Source organism: Delphinus delphis, chromosome 12 (genome assembly GCF_949987515.2).
Source record: "Delphinus delphis chromosome 12, mDelDel1.2, whole genome shotgun sequence".
Lineage (NCBI taxonomy): Eukaryota > Metazoa > Chordata > Mammalia > Artiodactyla > Delphinidae > Delphinus > Delphinus delphis.
The window spans coordinates 13,771,338-13,786,378 of NC_082694.2; the positions used below are offsets into that span (position 1 = coordinate 13,771,338).

Genomic DNA, 15,041 nt, shown 5'->3' on the forward strand with positions numbered 1-15,041 from the left:
TTAAGTCCTCTGAATCTTGACCAAAAAATATGGCATTTGTATATGAAATTGGTTTTTTGCATTCTCAACAAACATGATGCTTTTGATTCATCTTTTCTCTTTTCCTCCCTAAACAGAGACCAGAGCAGAAACACCCATCACACAATCTCCAGCATTTGTGTCAGTGACTCCAGGAGACCATCTCACAAAAAGACAAAATAATCAGCAGTAATTTTTCTAAGGCTATAATAGTAAAGACCTGTCCAGAAGAAAGAATTTTCTGTATTTGTCATCTCCTTTCTGTTTAATTATTCCATGTAAATCTAAGTGCTACAATCTCTCTCCCCACCTCAGTCACTGCCCTACTGCTCTGGGAGGTATAAATAGGATGTGGCAGCCCTTGGGATGAAGCCTGCATGGCACTGGGCAGGAGAGACCCTGCACCCATCTAGAGAATATTTGATAAGATATGTAGTTCTCCATGTTCTTCAAGGATCTGTACATATTTTGTCATACCTCATGACATTATGTTAATGCTGTCTGCACAACAGTGGACCCCAGCAATACTAGTGTGGAGAAAAAAGGAAGGAAGGAAGGGAGGGAGGGAGGGAGGAGATACTTGTTGATTTATCCATAAACATTCTAATTTTTCTAATTAAATTATATATCCAAGTAGATTCAATGTGACATATTCCCAAATATACATATTTATCAAATTCAGTTTGAAGAGCAATCACTGAGTACTCAGTATAGAGGCACGATGGCGAATACAGAAGTATTTCAAGCTGTTCAAATACGACTCTAAAATTCCATGATGTAAGGCAGGATGTGGGAAGTATGATAAATACCACTCTACCAAAGTGATTGCCTACCTACCTGGAGAGTTTGGGTCACTCGGGTTTTACCCTCTCCTTCAATAGCCAAAGTCTCTTAGGCAGCAATGGAGAACTTCATTATGTGTAGAGCTCACCATCCGCAAAGCCTCCATTCTAGCCTGGAACTCCAGCCCGATTCAGTGGTTGTGACTGTGAGGTCAATTTTCCTTTCCTAATCAGTAGTCTTGCAACTCATTACAGGAGCTTTAAGCTGAAGATGGCCTTTGTCAGCCTGTGTCCCTCAGAGACAGCATGGGACAGAAACCCTACCCTCCACTGCCAATTAGAACTTCACACAAGTGAAAAACAAATTTCCAGTGCATTCAGTCACTGAAGCTTTGGATCGTATCTATTAGAGTAGCTATCACTGCTCTTAGTTAATACATTTATCAGGCTGAAGATTATTCCAACTGGCAGCATTTAGCGGAAATCACAAACTGGTTCTTAGACGGCAAAGGTTTAGACCCTGACTGTGCTCCTACAACCTCAGTATCATTAAGGGGGCCTTTGTTTCCTCAGTTATAAAAGTCAATAGTTAAGGCTCTTTTCTATATTAAATGTGATGTTTGTATCCTGACTGAGTTCCGGAGCAGCTGTCACGCTGAAGAAAGAAACGTATTTTCATGCTGCACAGACTCATTTTTCATTCTGTCACTAGATTTCAGAAAATGCATTAAAATGCCTCCACTGACTTAAGGGAAACAGACGGCAACTGTGCAAACAATTTTCCTGGTTTACGAAGGTTTTGCCAAGTGCCTCAGGAAATGTGATGGAAGTACTTTAATTGGGAGGCAAGGCTCTACAAAGACCCTCCAAGATCACACTAAGCCTATATACTATTCAGTCTAACATGGTCCCAGGCTCAGCTGCAGCCCAGACAGTCCCAGTTAAGGCACCACCTTCAGAAGCAGTTTTCAGGGCTTCAGAAATTACCGAAAGTGATCACCAGAGGGCGCGCCAGAGCAAGAGAGGAGAAAACAGCAAGTACCACGTGACTGCTAAACAATCCTTGTTCGTTTCACTCATTCATTTGGGTAAACATGTACTGGACACCAAGTGTATGCCAGACACTTGTTAATCACGGAGAGTGCGGCGGGGGGTGCGATCCCTCATGAGATGCCTGCGCGATGCAAGAAATAATGAGGGATGTGAAGAATATTCTTTTTCATGGAAGTGGAAGATATGATATCCTGGGCAGAGACAAGTGTCAATGATACGTTGTACGTGGTTATTTTTGTGATCTTGGTTCTTCCCTAGGTTGATGCGTCCCGGTGTATGTGCCTTACATTTGGGTAGACTCCTCCTGGTTTCTGGTATTAATTTCGTCAGCTACTCCTTGTCTAGTACTTATCCAAATTCCCAGCCACGCCAATCACAAGATTGATTAAATATTTACCCTTTCTCCTCACTTCACTTTAAAGGGCCATGAAATTTGCGTTCAAGGAACAGAGATGAGCCTTTCTAATCTGTAAGGGTCCTAGGTTTCATTTGAGGACTGCTCCAGTCCACTTGCAGTATCACAGTCGTGCCAACTCAGAGAATAAATTGAAAAGTATTCCATATCTGTGTATCTCCTTGACATAGGAATTATCAGTTTCAAAAAAAAAAAAGCTTATAAAGAAACTGTTTGAAAACTGTCTTGTATTAGGTTCTTTTGGAGGAGGTAGATCTTTGACAAACTCCTCAATTTCTTCTAAAATTAGTGTCTATCTCTTCTTGGGCGAATTATTCCATTTATTTTGGGAGATAAGGAATTGTGCCCTTCATTTAGATGTTCAAAAAAGCAAAAGCCTATCTGGGGGGAGGGGAAATTGGATGAAGGTGGTCAAAAGGTACAAACTTTCAGTTATAAGATAAATAAGTACTAGGGATGTAACGTACAACCTGATAAAGATAATTAACACTGCTGTGTGTTACATAGGAAAGCTGTTAAGAGAGTAAACCCTAAATTCTCATCGCAAGGAAAAGGATGTGTTTTCTACTTCTTTAATATTGTCTCTGTATGAGATGATGGATGTTCACTAAACTTATTGGGATCATCATTCCATGACGTATGTAAGTCAAATCATGATGCTGTATGCCTTAAACTTACACAGTGCTGTACACCAATTATATCTCAGTAAAACTGGAAGAAAATATTAAAAATTTAAAAATAAAATTTTAAAAGAGCAATGGCCTGGGGGGCTTTAATCTGAATATGGGTAGAAAATGAGAAGAATAAACATTCTATCAAACCAACCCTGCCTAACCTAGAAACCCTGGACAAGTGGGTTTCTGGAAAATGAAGTAAGAGGACGAGTCAAGCATGAAGTGAGGAGGGGCAGAGAGAAGGCAATGGTACAGGAATCATGACAGCAGTCAGGGAGATCAATAATCCCATTGCCATAAGAATCTGAAACAGGAAGGGACCACACGTTTGAGAAGCTTCTGAGAATCCTTGAAAAGGTGGAGCCTTCACCAACATGTCACAGGGGGGCCCCGGGCAGTTTTATTTGAATAACAAAAAAGGGTGAATTAACTGATTAATGAATAAACAAAATGTGGTATATCCATGCAGTGGGATATTATTCATGCTACAGCAGAGATGAACCTTGAAAACATTAGGCTAAGTGAAAGAAGCCCAACACAAAAGACCACCTATTATGATTCTACTTTTATGGAACGTTCAGAATGAGAAAATATAGAGAAACAGGAAGTAGATTAGCAGTTGCCAGCAGCTGGGAAGGATGAGAATACTAAGAGGTGATAGAGAAGGAGAACGGGGTTTCTTTTTCGAGGTGATGAAAATATTCCTAGATTATGATGACGGTTGCATTTGTAGTGTGATATGGTGAATATACTAAAAAACACTGAGCTGTGTATTTTAAATGGGTCGATTGTATGGCATGTAAATTATATCTCAATAGCGAGGTTACCCCCAAGTCACTACCAAAAAAAGAAATGGAAAAAAATAATAGTGAGGATGGCCCCAGAAGGCTGGAAGAATGGGGGAAATCCAGGCAGCACGTGCTTTAATTCTCAAAAGCTTTTGGGTATGCTGTAATCTCTTTCTCATTCTCAATGTCTATATGTGTTTTTCTCTTTTTCCTTGGTCACACTGTCCAGAAATTTGTCTATTTTATTGATCATTTTCAAATAAATATCTCTTCGTTTTATTCACCAAAATAGCTTTGTTTTTTATGTGCTTCTGTTTTTATTTTTACTAATTATGTCCTTCTACCTTCTTTTGGTTCATCTTGTTCTGTGGCTAGCTCCTTGAGTTTAATGCTTAGTTTATTATGTTTGATCTCCTGGCTCTTTTTCTTTAATACATTTATTTATTTTATTTTTGGCTGCGTCGGGTTTTCGTTGCTGTGCACGGGCTTTCTCTAGTTGCGGCGAGCTGGGGTTACTCTTCGTTGCGGTGCGCATGCCTCTCATTGCGGTGGCTTCTCGTTGCAGTGGCTTCTCTCGTTGTAGAGCACAGGCTCTAGGCACGCGGGCTTCAGTAGTTGTGGCGCATGGGCTCAGTAGTTGTGGCTCGCGGGCTCTGGAGTGAAGGCTCAGAAGTTGTGGTGCACGGGTTTAGTTGCTCCGCGGCATGTTAGTTGCTCCGGCATGATTCCCGGACCAGGGATCAAACCCGTGACCCCTGCATTGGCAGGCAGATTCTTAACCACTGTGCCACCAGGGAAGTCCTCTTGGTTCTTTGATCAGTAAAGAAAACACATTTTCATTTGAGACCCACTTTGATTCCATCCCATGAATTTTAATATGCAGTATTAAATACTAAGAGTATTTAATAAATACTTAATATTTAATAAATAAAATACTGCATTTTAATATGCAGTATTCTCACTGTTGTTGACGCTTCAATAATTCGTTGCTCTGTAATTTGATATATTTCCTTTTTAAGATTTTTAGAGTGGTCATTTTTTAATTTCCAAGTCAGTAATCTGTTAGTTGGCTACTTTATGGCTAAGTTCTAGGTTTATTGCGTTGTAAAGATAATGTGTCCAAAATGATTTCTACTTTGGGACAATGTATAAATGTTTCATTCTCTTTTTGGCCCAGTACACAGCTAAATGTTATAAATATTCCATAGGCATTTGAAAAGATTATGTTTTCAATGTTATATACCCAAGTATCTACTGATATATATGTGTGTATTATATATATACACACATATATTAAAATGAATTGAGACATATATCTCTTTTTCTTTTTCTAATGGGGGTCAGTATGTGGATTAGAAAGAATCTGTTTGAAGCTTGTGCTTCTCCACCAGGGAACTTAGACAGAAATATTCTCAGCTACTTTTGGAAATGTGCCTTATTACATAAACACACTTGGGAAAGAGACAAATAATCTTTAACATGTTGATGCCGGCAAAATGATTTCACACTATTGTCAGTTCTGTTATTCCACACAGGATAGGATGATGGGCCTGGGAAGGAATGAAGAAGGGAGAGAGATTCCAGTTTTCATTGTGTTGGTCCCAACTTCTTTGTCTATACAGAAAGTCTTCTTCTCTGCTACTTACTAAATGTAACCTTGGACAAGTTACTTAAGATCATCCTACACCAGTTTCCTCATCTCTTACATGAAGAAAGCAACTATCTAACAGAATTAATCTCACAATCAAAAACAGTGATATATATATATAAAGCACTTAGCACAATACTGACTGCCAGTAATAGTTTAATAAAAATACCTATTATTCCCAATAGGCAGAAAAAAAAAAAAGAAAGTCTTCTGGTGTAATTGTCATTTTCTCAAGTTCTTACTGTGTCTCTAATAAAAATTTTTAATGTATTTTGATGCATTTTGACTCAGTATAAAAGTCCATCACTATTAAATCTTCTTGGTAAATTGTATCTTTTATCTATAGTCAAAATATCCTAATTCACCAGCTGAGGATTCAAAATACACGGAAGAACAGAGAGCAATGGACATTCCATTTCCTAACTGCATCCTTGCACTTCCTAAGAGCAAACTAACCTCCCCTTTTGAGGAATTACTTCTTTCTGATTAGGTGGAGTCAGCTGAGGATGTCATGGGACCAACACTTTCCTTAGCCAAGGGGTAGCCCTTGACCCAAGCTAGGCTAAACAAACCTCCCCGCTTGCTGAATCTTGAGGAAAAGGACCCAGAGACTGAAAGCATTTCATTCTATCTAATCACTCAACCTGAGCGGGCTGTTCCTGACATAAGAACATTTGAGGATGAGCGTGAACATAGGTTAGAGACTTGGAGGCACTGCCGTGACTTCAAGTGAGTTTTGACCCTCCCCACCTTCCTCACCACCACTGCCACCACCAGCCTCTCTCTCAGCCCCTAATGGTCCCTGAGCCCCAAGGGACACACCCCTCCTTGGGCCCCAAGCCCACCCATTTCCTGTCCTTGGGAAAACTGGCATCTCAATACCCAGTGCCTTGCTCTCATGCTTTGCAAATGATATTCACAAAAACAGAACAATCTGATAGAAATGTATTTCCCACAGTCTGAGCCCTTCAGTCTCTTTATTATATTTGATTTTGTCCCTGGAAGTGTTCTTTCCTCTAATTCTATTTCTCCAATATTACACATTGTCCTTCCTTCAGTTAGCAGTTGCCTGGCAACCCTCATCCATTGCATTAGTTGTTCCAATCATTTTATGTATGAGTTTTAAATACATCTCTTTTCAACAACATACGGCCAGACTTGTGTGTTACATTCACTGTTCTTGGTCTTTCAGCTGTAAAGTTTTTCTCGTTTATATTGTCAAGGTACAAATTTTTCCAAAAAATTTAAAGTTCTCATGCATATATATTGTGAGCATGTGTCAAAGATTCATTTAATTTATTGATGACAGAACCAGATGATAAAGCTGGTGAAAGGAGGTCATAGATACACACACACACACACACACACACACACACACACACACACACACACCTATCAAGGCTAGAATAAGATTGCTAAACAAGATTCAAAACTGGTTAATGTCCTACAGAGCAATAAAACCATAAGGCTTGGAGTGGTCTTCCCGGACAAAAATCATTTGTCATTTTCATGATATCCGTTTTTTCTAGGCTAATATCTAACTTTCTGGAATCCAGTTTTTTTTGTTTTTTTGTTTTTTTGTTTTGCGGTACGCGGGCCTCTCAGCGCCACGGCCCCTCCCGTTGCGGAGCACAGGCTCCGGATGCGCAGGCCCAGTGGCCATGGCCCCACGGAACCAGCCGCTCCACGGCACGTGGGATCCTCCCGGACCAGGGCATGAACCCATGTCCCCTGCATCGGCGGGTGGACTCTCAACCACTGCGCCACCAGGGAAGCCCTGGAATCTAGTTTTTAATCAGTAATAAATACAAGTCAAACAAACTTTATTTCTCTAGCAAATCAAAGGACCTTGAAAGGACACATAGTGTTGAAGAAAAATCATGTATGACAGTTATTAAAGAATGGTAAGGCTTGGGAATTCCCTGGCAGTCCAGTGGTTGGGATTCCTCTCTTTCACTGCCAAGTGCCCAGGTTCGACCCCTGGTCAAGGCTCCCACAAGCCACGCAGCACAGCCAGAAAAAGAAAATGGTAAGACAGACCCTATTCCGGACCATTACCATCATAAGTGTAGGGACCACCACGCAGCAAAGGGGTTATACAGAAGGGGAGAGAGATTGGGCTTCAAATACAAGGACTAGTGGGAATTTATAGCCAAGGAGCAGGGTAGGGGTCAGTGGATAGACAATTTCTAAGAGGAAACATCAGGGGTAATTCTGATTCTGGCTGAACCAACCTGATGGGAGCCTTGCTGAAGGCAGACCAGGGTCCTCAGACATTACCTGGGAGATGATGGAATATAAGGAACTCAATTAGATGCCAAGGAGGATGCAGGATGGGGAATTCTGGTTAAATTGACTTAGCAGGATTCTTGCTAAAACTGGACAATGCAGTGATAAACACAGAAGCCCAAAATTCAGGGCCTGCTTGAGAAGAGAGTTCAGAGGAGCCTGAGTAGAGTTTGGTCAAGGAGAGAATTTTTCTCAGTAGTCATCATTTTGCCTTATCTTCAAGCTTTGGATAACTTAACTTTTATTATAGTTTGTTCTATCTGAACTTGGCCTGCCCATCTTATTTTGTATTTCGGTTTATCGTATTTTTCTCTTGATTTTTTATTTCCTTGTCCTGAATTTTGCTACTTTGGTTTATTAATTTTTTTTCTTCTTCCGGTGTTTTGGAAGACTTTTATCCCATTGCTGTTGAATGCCTGTCACTTGACCCCTTTTTATTTCCATCACTAGTCACATGGCCTGAAGGGCAAGTGTCAGGCATCCCGGGTGTTACTCCACATTCCACCAGCCCCCATCCCACTCCCAGTCCCAATGTCTTTTAACTCTGAGGTGCATGTGCTTTTTTGAGGGCTTTGTGGGGAAAACTAGTGTTGGCTGCTTCAAGGGCCCCTGCCTATTTTTGTGATGGAATGGAAGATTCTAGATTCTAGTTGCTCCATCATTTCAATCATGTAATTTAAATCTGTGCAGTTTTCCCCCAATTTTTTTTTTTCTCCTAACAGGATCCTTTGTGATGCTCCAATCCTGGAATACATTTATTCTCATTTTTACATTTTTTCTGTCATTGCAAAGGGAGTTTGAGAGCGGTGGACAGGTCCAGCATATTCAATGTAAAAGTCCACATTATTCCTTGCTTCAATTGTTGGGTTTCTTGACTTTTCTTCTTGTTTCTTTGCTGTTTGTTTTCTCGCCACCCTGCCCTCTTCCCATCCTTCCCTCTTAGGTTCGGAACTCTAGTCTCAGCCAGGATGATCAGGGCACTTTGGGGTGGAGGGTGCTTTAAGGGGAAGGAGGTGATCTGTGCTTCTTTCCCCAGCACCAGACTAACAGCCCTTAAATGTGATGCTGATTAGTATCGGGAGAAGAGCCAGGAACCAGCCTAGTTTAACCCCACTTAGAACCCAAAGGAGCCAATTTAAGAAAGATACAGTTTAAGATGATGAATTAAACTCACACATTCAATCACAATACCCCCTTGTTTAAAAACAAAATTAAGGGGCTTCTCTGGTGGCGCAGTGGTTAAGAATCCGCCTGCCAATGCAGGGGACACGGGTTTGAGCCTTGGACCGGGAAGATCCCACATCTCCCAGAGCAACTAAGCCCGTGCGCCACAACTACTGAGCCTGCGCTCTAGAGCCTGTGAGCCACAACTACTGAGCCCGCGTGCCACAACTACTGAAGCCCGCGTGCCTAGAGCCCGTGCTCTGCAACAAGAGAAGCCACCGTAATGAGAAGCTGGCACACTGCAACAAAGAGCAGCCCCCGCTCACCGCGACTAAAGAAAGCCCGTGCGCAGCAACAAAGACCCAACGCAGCCAAAAAGTAAATGAATAAATAAATTCTTTAAAAAAACAACAAAATTTTTAAAAACCTAAAAATAAATTTTTTTTAAGAAATTATTTTAAAGAAATAAACCCACAGGAAATTCCCTGGCGGTCTAGCGGTTAGGACTCTGCACTCTCATTGCCAAGGGTCCGGGTTCAATCCCTGGTCAGGGAACTAAAATCCCACAAGCTTCACGGTGCAGCCAAAATAATAATAATAATAATAAACAAACCTACAAGGACAAGAAGAACAGAACAGAGTCAACAGCAGCAAAATATTAGGTTGAGTGGTAACCGCCTTAACTGACCCGTGGAGCCGAACAGAAGAGCTGGTGGAACTAGAAAGCAAAGAGACATTGAAATCCTTTTGAAATGGGATAAGGATATACATATTGGGGGAATGAGGCAATGTCGCAGGGTGGGCAGGAAAGATGCAGAGCCCAGGTCCTTAGTCAAGATAAGCAAGACTGGGTGGGGGGGGGGGGGGCATGGTCAGAGGGGTGGGAGGGGGCACTCAGTGAGGGTCCCTGAGCCAGCACAAAGCAGAGTGGAGTGTCCATAAAGGACCTGAGGATTTTGACAACAAAGGCAAAAAGTGTGAAGAGCCAAACCTGAATTCACGTAGCTCCACAGCTGCCTGCGGAGCTGGTCCGCGATGGGTTTCTCTGAGTAGGGTGAGAGAAGACGCAGGGCTGGATGCCAAGCAGACAGACAGGGAGCCAGGGAACTCCAGGGCCGAGCTCAAAGGGCTCATCACTAGTGGAAACCCGCTGCAAACCACAAGCCTCAATATGTAAATCTCCAAGGGTCCATAAGCCCTGGTACGTTGCTGCTGTTGTCGCTTTCACTCTAGAACGTCAAGAAACACCTGCAGCCTTAATGGCCTTGTGGAAACAAGATGAGTGTCTACATTTTCCAGAGTGGGACCAAAATCTTGAGTCACGTTACGGCACACGCGTTTGCACACGGTTGGGCAAAGGACTTTGCTTCTCTCAGCATGTCTCTCTTCAGAGATGAATGGAAAGAGGCACAGCTCCAAGGCAGCAAACCAGCAGCGAGTTTTCAAGTGACCTCCTCTGCCTCCCTCCTTCCAGGCTAATGGAGCCATCCTTGCCCCCTTGGAGACGCAGGGCAGATGTCCATCTGTGGCACTCTAGCCCGAAGACCAGCAATTGATCAGATTCTGAGCACCACTGAATGTGGACTCCAGAATTTCCTCCTACCCTTTTGGAATATCAGCTTAAGTCAAGTACAAATGACAGAAATATGATCCTAAGGAGGGAGGGATCAAACTGAAGTCAAAAGAATCACCTGGGGCTTCCCTGGTGGCGCAGTGGTTGGAAGTCCGCCTGCCGATGCAGGGGACACGGGTTCGTGCCCCGGTCCAGGAGGATCCCACATGCCGCGGAGCGGCTGCGCCCGTGAGCCATGGCCGCTGAGCCCGCGCTTCCGGAGCCTGTGCTCCGCAACGGGAGAGGCCACAACAGTGAGAGGCCCGCGTACAGCAAAAAAAAAAAAAAAAAAAAAAGAATCACCTGCCTGGGACCCTACTGTGAATGATGAGCTGAAGAAAACCTTTGAACCACAAACTTCAGGATGGATTATCAGACACAAATATTCAGCAGGCAGGTAGGGAAGCCCCCATCCTTCAACCTTTGTGAAGAGCAAAATTGTGTCATTGTGTCTCTAAAATGCTCGGTGATTTACTCTATGGTACTGGTGGGAGGCAGACCTCTCAAATAGGCTGGTTAATCATGTCAAATAAAAACCAAAAATGGTGTTTCTTGAAATATTAGAGCTGAGGAACATTGATAAGATAGCTAGCTTATCAAGAGTCTTCAGGGTAACTTATAAACATGCACTTAGCCTCTCCCTCTCTCTCTCTCTCTATCCCCACAAGCAGTTTAGAATTTATTCTAAGAATCTAACTTTGTTGCGGGCCACATGGAAAGCAGCTTCAGTGATGAGTTTGTTGGAATTCTCCCCCAAATTTTCTATTTCCATCACTCATGCATAAATCCAAGAACCTCTCAGACTAGTTTATTGACACGGCCTTTCCTCAGTGTATACACTTCGTGTGTATACTTTCGGCTCAGGAACCAAAATAGAGATCAAACAGAAGTATTTTTTTCAACCGATTCTTTGCCGTTTCTGTCTAATTGGTTTGCTTTTTGTTCCTTTTTGCATGTTTTCATTAATTAGGTGTCAGGGATAAAACAAATTTCATTCCCAGATTAGGTACAGAGGAGGGGAAATTGTTCTACAGGAGGCTAACTGATGACTAATTTTTAAGATTTCCAAACCAAAATAACTGAATTGCGGAAGGGGGTTTGCTGCCCTTTCAGGGTAGGGTTTTGTGCGAGTGGAAGTTACGGGGAATCACCGTGGTTCACTTTCAGCCCAGGGACCACAGTGGAGATTAAATGTGAGTTATCTGTTTTTTGCTCAGTTATCTGTTTTTGCTCAGTTATCTGTGCGGTTTTTGTCCTGCTGTATCATTTGTGCAAATTTGTGACATTTTGGTTAAATGAGCCATTCCTGGTGACCCAAAAGTTAAAAGGCAGAAAACCAGAAGATAGTCAATTTTTAAGCTGAACAGAAAAGTGGATGAATTTGTAAGGAGAGTAGGGTTTGTGGAGAGAAAGGGGAAGAAAAATCTGGATTTTTCTGTGAATTAGCCTTTTTCCTGTGATTGGCTTCAGAGGGAGGTTTTTGATCAGGGGGGTGTTTTAGCTCACTCACTGTGGCTTATACGTTCGGCCAGGGGACCAAGGTGGAAATCAAACGTAAGTGCACTTCTCTACTCCTCTTTCTTATAGAGTCGTGAAATTTGGGGGTTTTCATGCTTGGGATGTGAGTTGAGGTCACTTTCGAAGAGAATGGGATTCTTCTGAAAATGAGATCAGAAAGGGACTGAACATCAGGTTGTCTCAGAAGAGCACAGAGCTAGTTAGTTGACGTGGCATCTAAATGGCCAGATTTTCTCTGTATCTGACAGTCAAATGACTTTAGCAGCAAAAACAGATTTTTGTTGAGGGGAAAGTAATTAAGTTAACGCTGAGGACCACCTTTGGCCAAGGGACACGTCTGGAGATTAAACGTAAGTAATTTTTCTCTACTACCTTCTGAAATGTGTCTGGGTCTAAATGCCAGTGTTGACTTTTAGAGGCTTAAGTATGAGTTTTGTGGAGATGGGTAAGTGAGAACATTTCAGATTTTTTATCAGTTTCAAAAGTTAAACTCAGCTCCAAACCTGGGTTTGTAGACAAAAAGATTAATCTACACTGAATGACTCAAAGGGAAAAAAAATTAGTGTCGATGAAAAAGGAATCCTTGCAGCTCTAAAAGAGTTAAAGCGAATTAATTTTCATTGAAATTTGCCGAATATTGTATTGATTTTTGCTTGTATGTACAACACGGAAAAGTAGAGAAATGTATTTCTTAGTCTGTTTTCTCTCTTGTGTCCGATATATTATTTTGTAAGAATAAAAATCAATAGGATGCATTACAAAATCAGTAAGAAGTTAGAAAAGCATATTTATTTGTGTTAAAGGTGCCGCTTAATTGCGAATCAGAAGCACCGTCATTTTTAGAGGCTAAAATGAGCGCTAAACTGTCAATATTTAGAAATTCTATACCTTAACAGATTACTCTTTTTTAGAAAGCCACATTTCTATATTAGACTAAACTGGAAATGATCTCTTATCATAATGGAGGAAAGACGGTTGTCCCCAAAAGCTCAGTTTTGAAGTAATTTGTTTAAGTGAAGGAAAATAAAATAATTGCGATTTTTAGATGCCCACGGACATGTAGAAAAATAGGAAATATTTTAATGAGTATGTTCCTTGTTATTACTTGCTGGTGTTTTTATACTGCAGAGGAGGCCGTGGCACAGCTAGGGTGGTCTGTAGACTTCTTGGCGGTCTCTTTTCGTGATTGAATGACGTTGGCGGCCGGGTCCCAGGGCTCTGGTGACGGCGCACCTGGCCGCTAAATGCCGCCAAAGGCCACGGCAACCCCGCGATCGCCCGTTCAGCTGTGCCGTGGCCCTCTTTCCTAACACAGTGATACAAATAATGTCGCTAACGGAAGAGAACAGAAATGTGATGGGCATGAGTTAACATGGGGAAAACAGGGAGAAACCTGATTTTTATTAGCGATTCCAGAAATGAAATTCACATTATTATATCCTCTTAATAAAAATTTCCAGTAGAAGACTATAAAGAACTTAAAGCTATTTTTTTGCAGGGATATGTAATTTCTTAAATATCTTCTCATCAAATGTATTTAAGTAATAAAGGCTCAATCCAAATGAAATACATATATATACGTATATATATATATATATATATATATATAAATTGTTTCAGGGCAAAATCGACACCAGCAAAAATATAACTGAAGGCCAGCAACAATCTGGCCGTTCAGATTTTGATCAATTAATTTTTACTGAGTTCAAAATAAATATCATTAAGATATATTTGCTGACAAAAAATCAGATAAATTTGTGACATGTTTTTAATTTTCAGAAATTTAATGGCTTCAGTAGGATTATATTTCAGGTGTACAAAATATCTAGCCATATGTAAATGCCATTGATAAAAACTTAATAGAATATATTTTCCAATCCCCACATTCTGTGATTAGAACGTTTTTAATCGGGCTATTTTAATTATATACCCTTTAACATAGTTTAGTTATTTGTTATTGTCGTTGTTTACTCCAGGTAATTTCAAAAGCAATACTTGAAAAAGATTATTCTTGGTTTGTGACAACCTGACAGGACTATTTTAGGGCCATTTTAAAACCCTTTTCAAACTATTTAAACCATGTAAGTATTTTAAACTTACTTTAAACTTGTAATCAAGTACTTTAAACTTGTTCTAAAACTGTATTTAGGGCCTTTTAAACATCTTTTAATAAATTTTAAACTCCATCAGAAAGCTAGTAAGAGGTCTTACAAGAGTTTCCATATCAAATATGCTAATTGTTTAATGCAAGATAGAAAGTTTAAAGCTGTCAAAAATTGACCCAAATAGGAGTATCTTCATAGAATATTTCCTCTCCTTTTTTTCTAGAATTCATATTATTTTGCTACTAAGGCTATTTTATAAAATTCTCTGAAAAAGATAGTGATGATGGTTAAAAGAGAAGAAAGTATCAAAACATTAAAATTTCAGTATCTTATATTAAACTGCTTGGTTAACATGGAGACTTATAGCTTTATAAAGGTTTATAGCTTTATAAAAATCTCTTCCCTTATCTGTGGCTTTTCACAGCAAAAGAAGATTCTTGGTTTGTTATTTAACTCATGCTCTCCCACCTGAGGGCTTGAAGGCCCACAAAGGGGATTCCCAGCAGGCCATCTGGCAGCTGTTTATGGTCAGAAGTGAAGCTAGCCAGTTCCTCCTGGGCAGGTGGCCAAAATTACAGTTGACCCTCCTGGTCTGGCTGAACCTTGCCCCATATGGTGACAGCCATCAGGCCAGGACCCAGGTCTCCCTCTGAGGCCTTGGCGAGGAGTGGGTGAGTTGCTGGCCTGATCACAGAGGGTGAAGTGGCCGATCCCCCCACCGACCCGGGTCCAGACTGAGTTTGGGGCTCACCCTGCCTGGTGGGTCTGACCCCAACACGCCCGAAGGAAGCCCAGGAAGTGAAAGGCAGCCTGATATCACTGCACAGAACTAGGAGAGGCACAGGGGAAACGATCTGTGCAAGTCCTGTTCTCACTTCTAAACTCTGACGGGTCCAATGAAGTGGTTTTGTTTCTTGGCCTGAAGCACTGGGTTCCCTGCAGGAGGCAGAGAACACAGATGAAGGAGAGAAAGGT

At 41.4% G+C, this 15,041-nt stretch overlaps 2 protein-coding genes across 2 annotated transcripts in view; one reads left to right on the top strand and one right to left on the bottom strand.

Moving 5' to 3' along the window:
- RPIA (ribose 5-phosphate isomerase A) overlaps nt 1-15,041 on the bottom strand; it is a 126,354-nt gene that overhangs the window by 44,976 nt on the left and 66,337 nt on the right. The window lies entirely within an intron of this gene.
- The window catches only part of LOC132434781 (uncharacterized), a 31,781-nt gene that overhangs the window by 15,921 nt on the left and 819 nt on the right, over nt 1-15,041 (top strand). Inside the window, 1 exon segment of the mRNA XM_069541266.1 lies at nt 11,945-11,997. Coding sequence (XP_069397367.1) covers nt 11,945-11,997 — 53 coding nt within the window.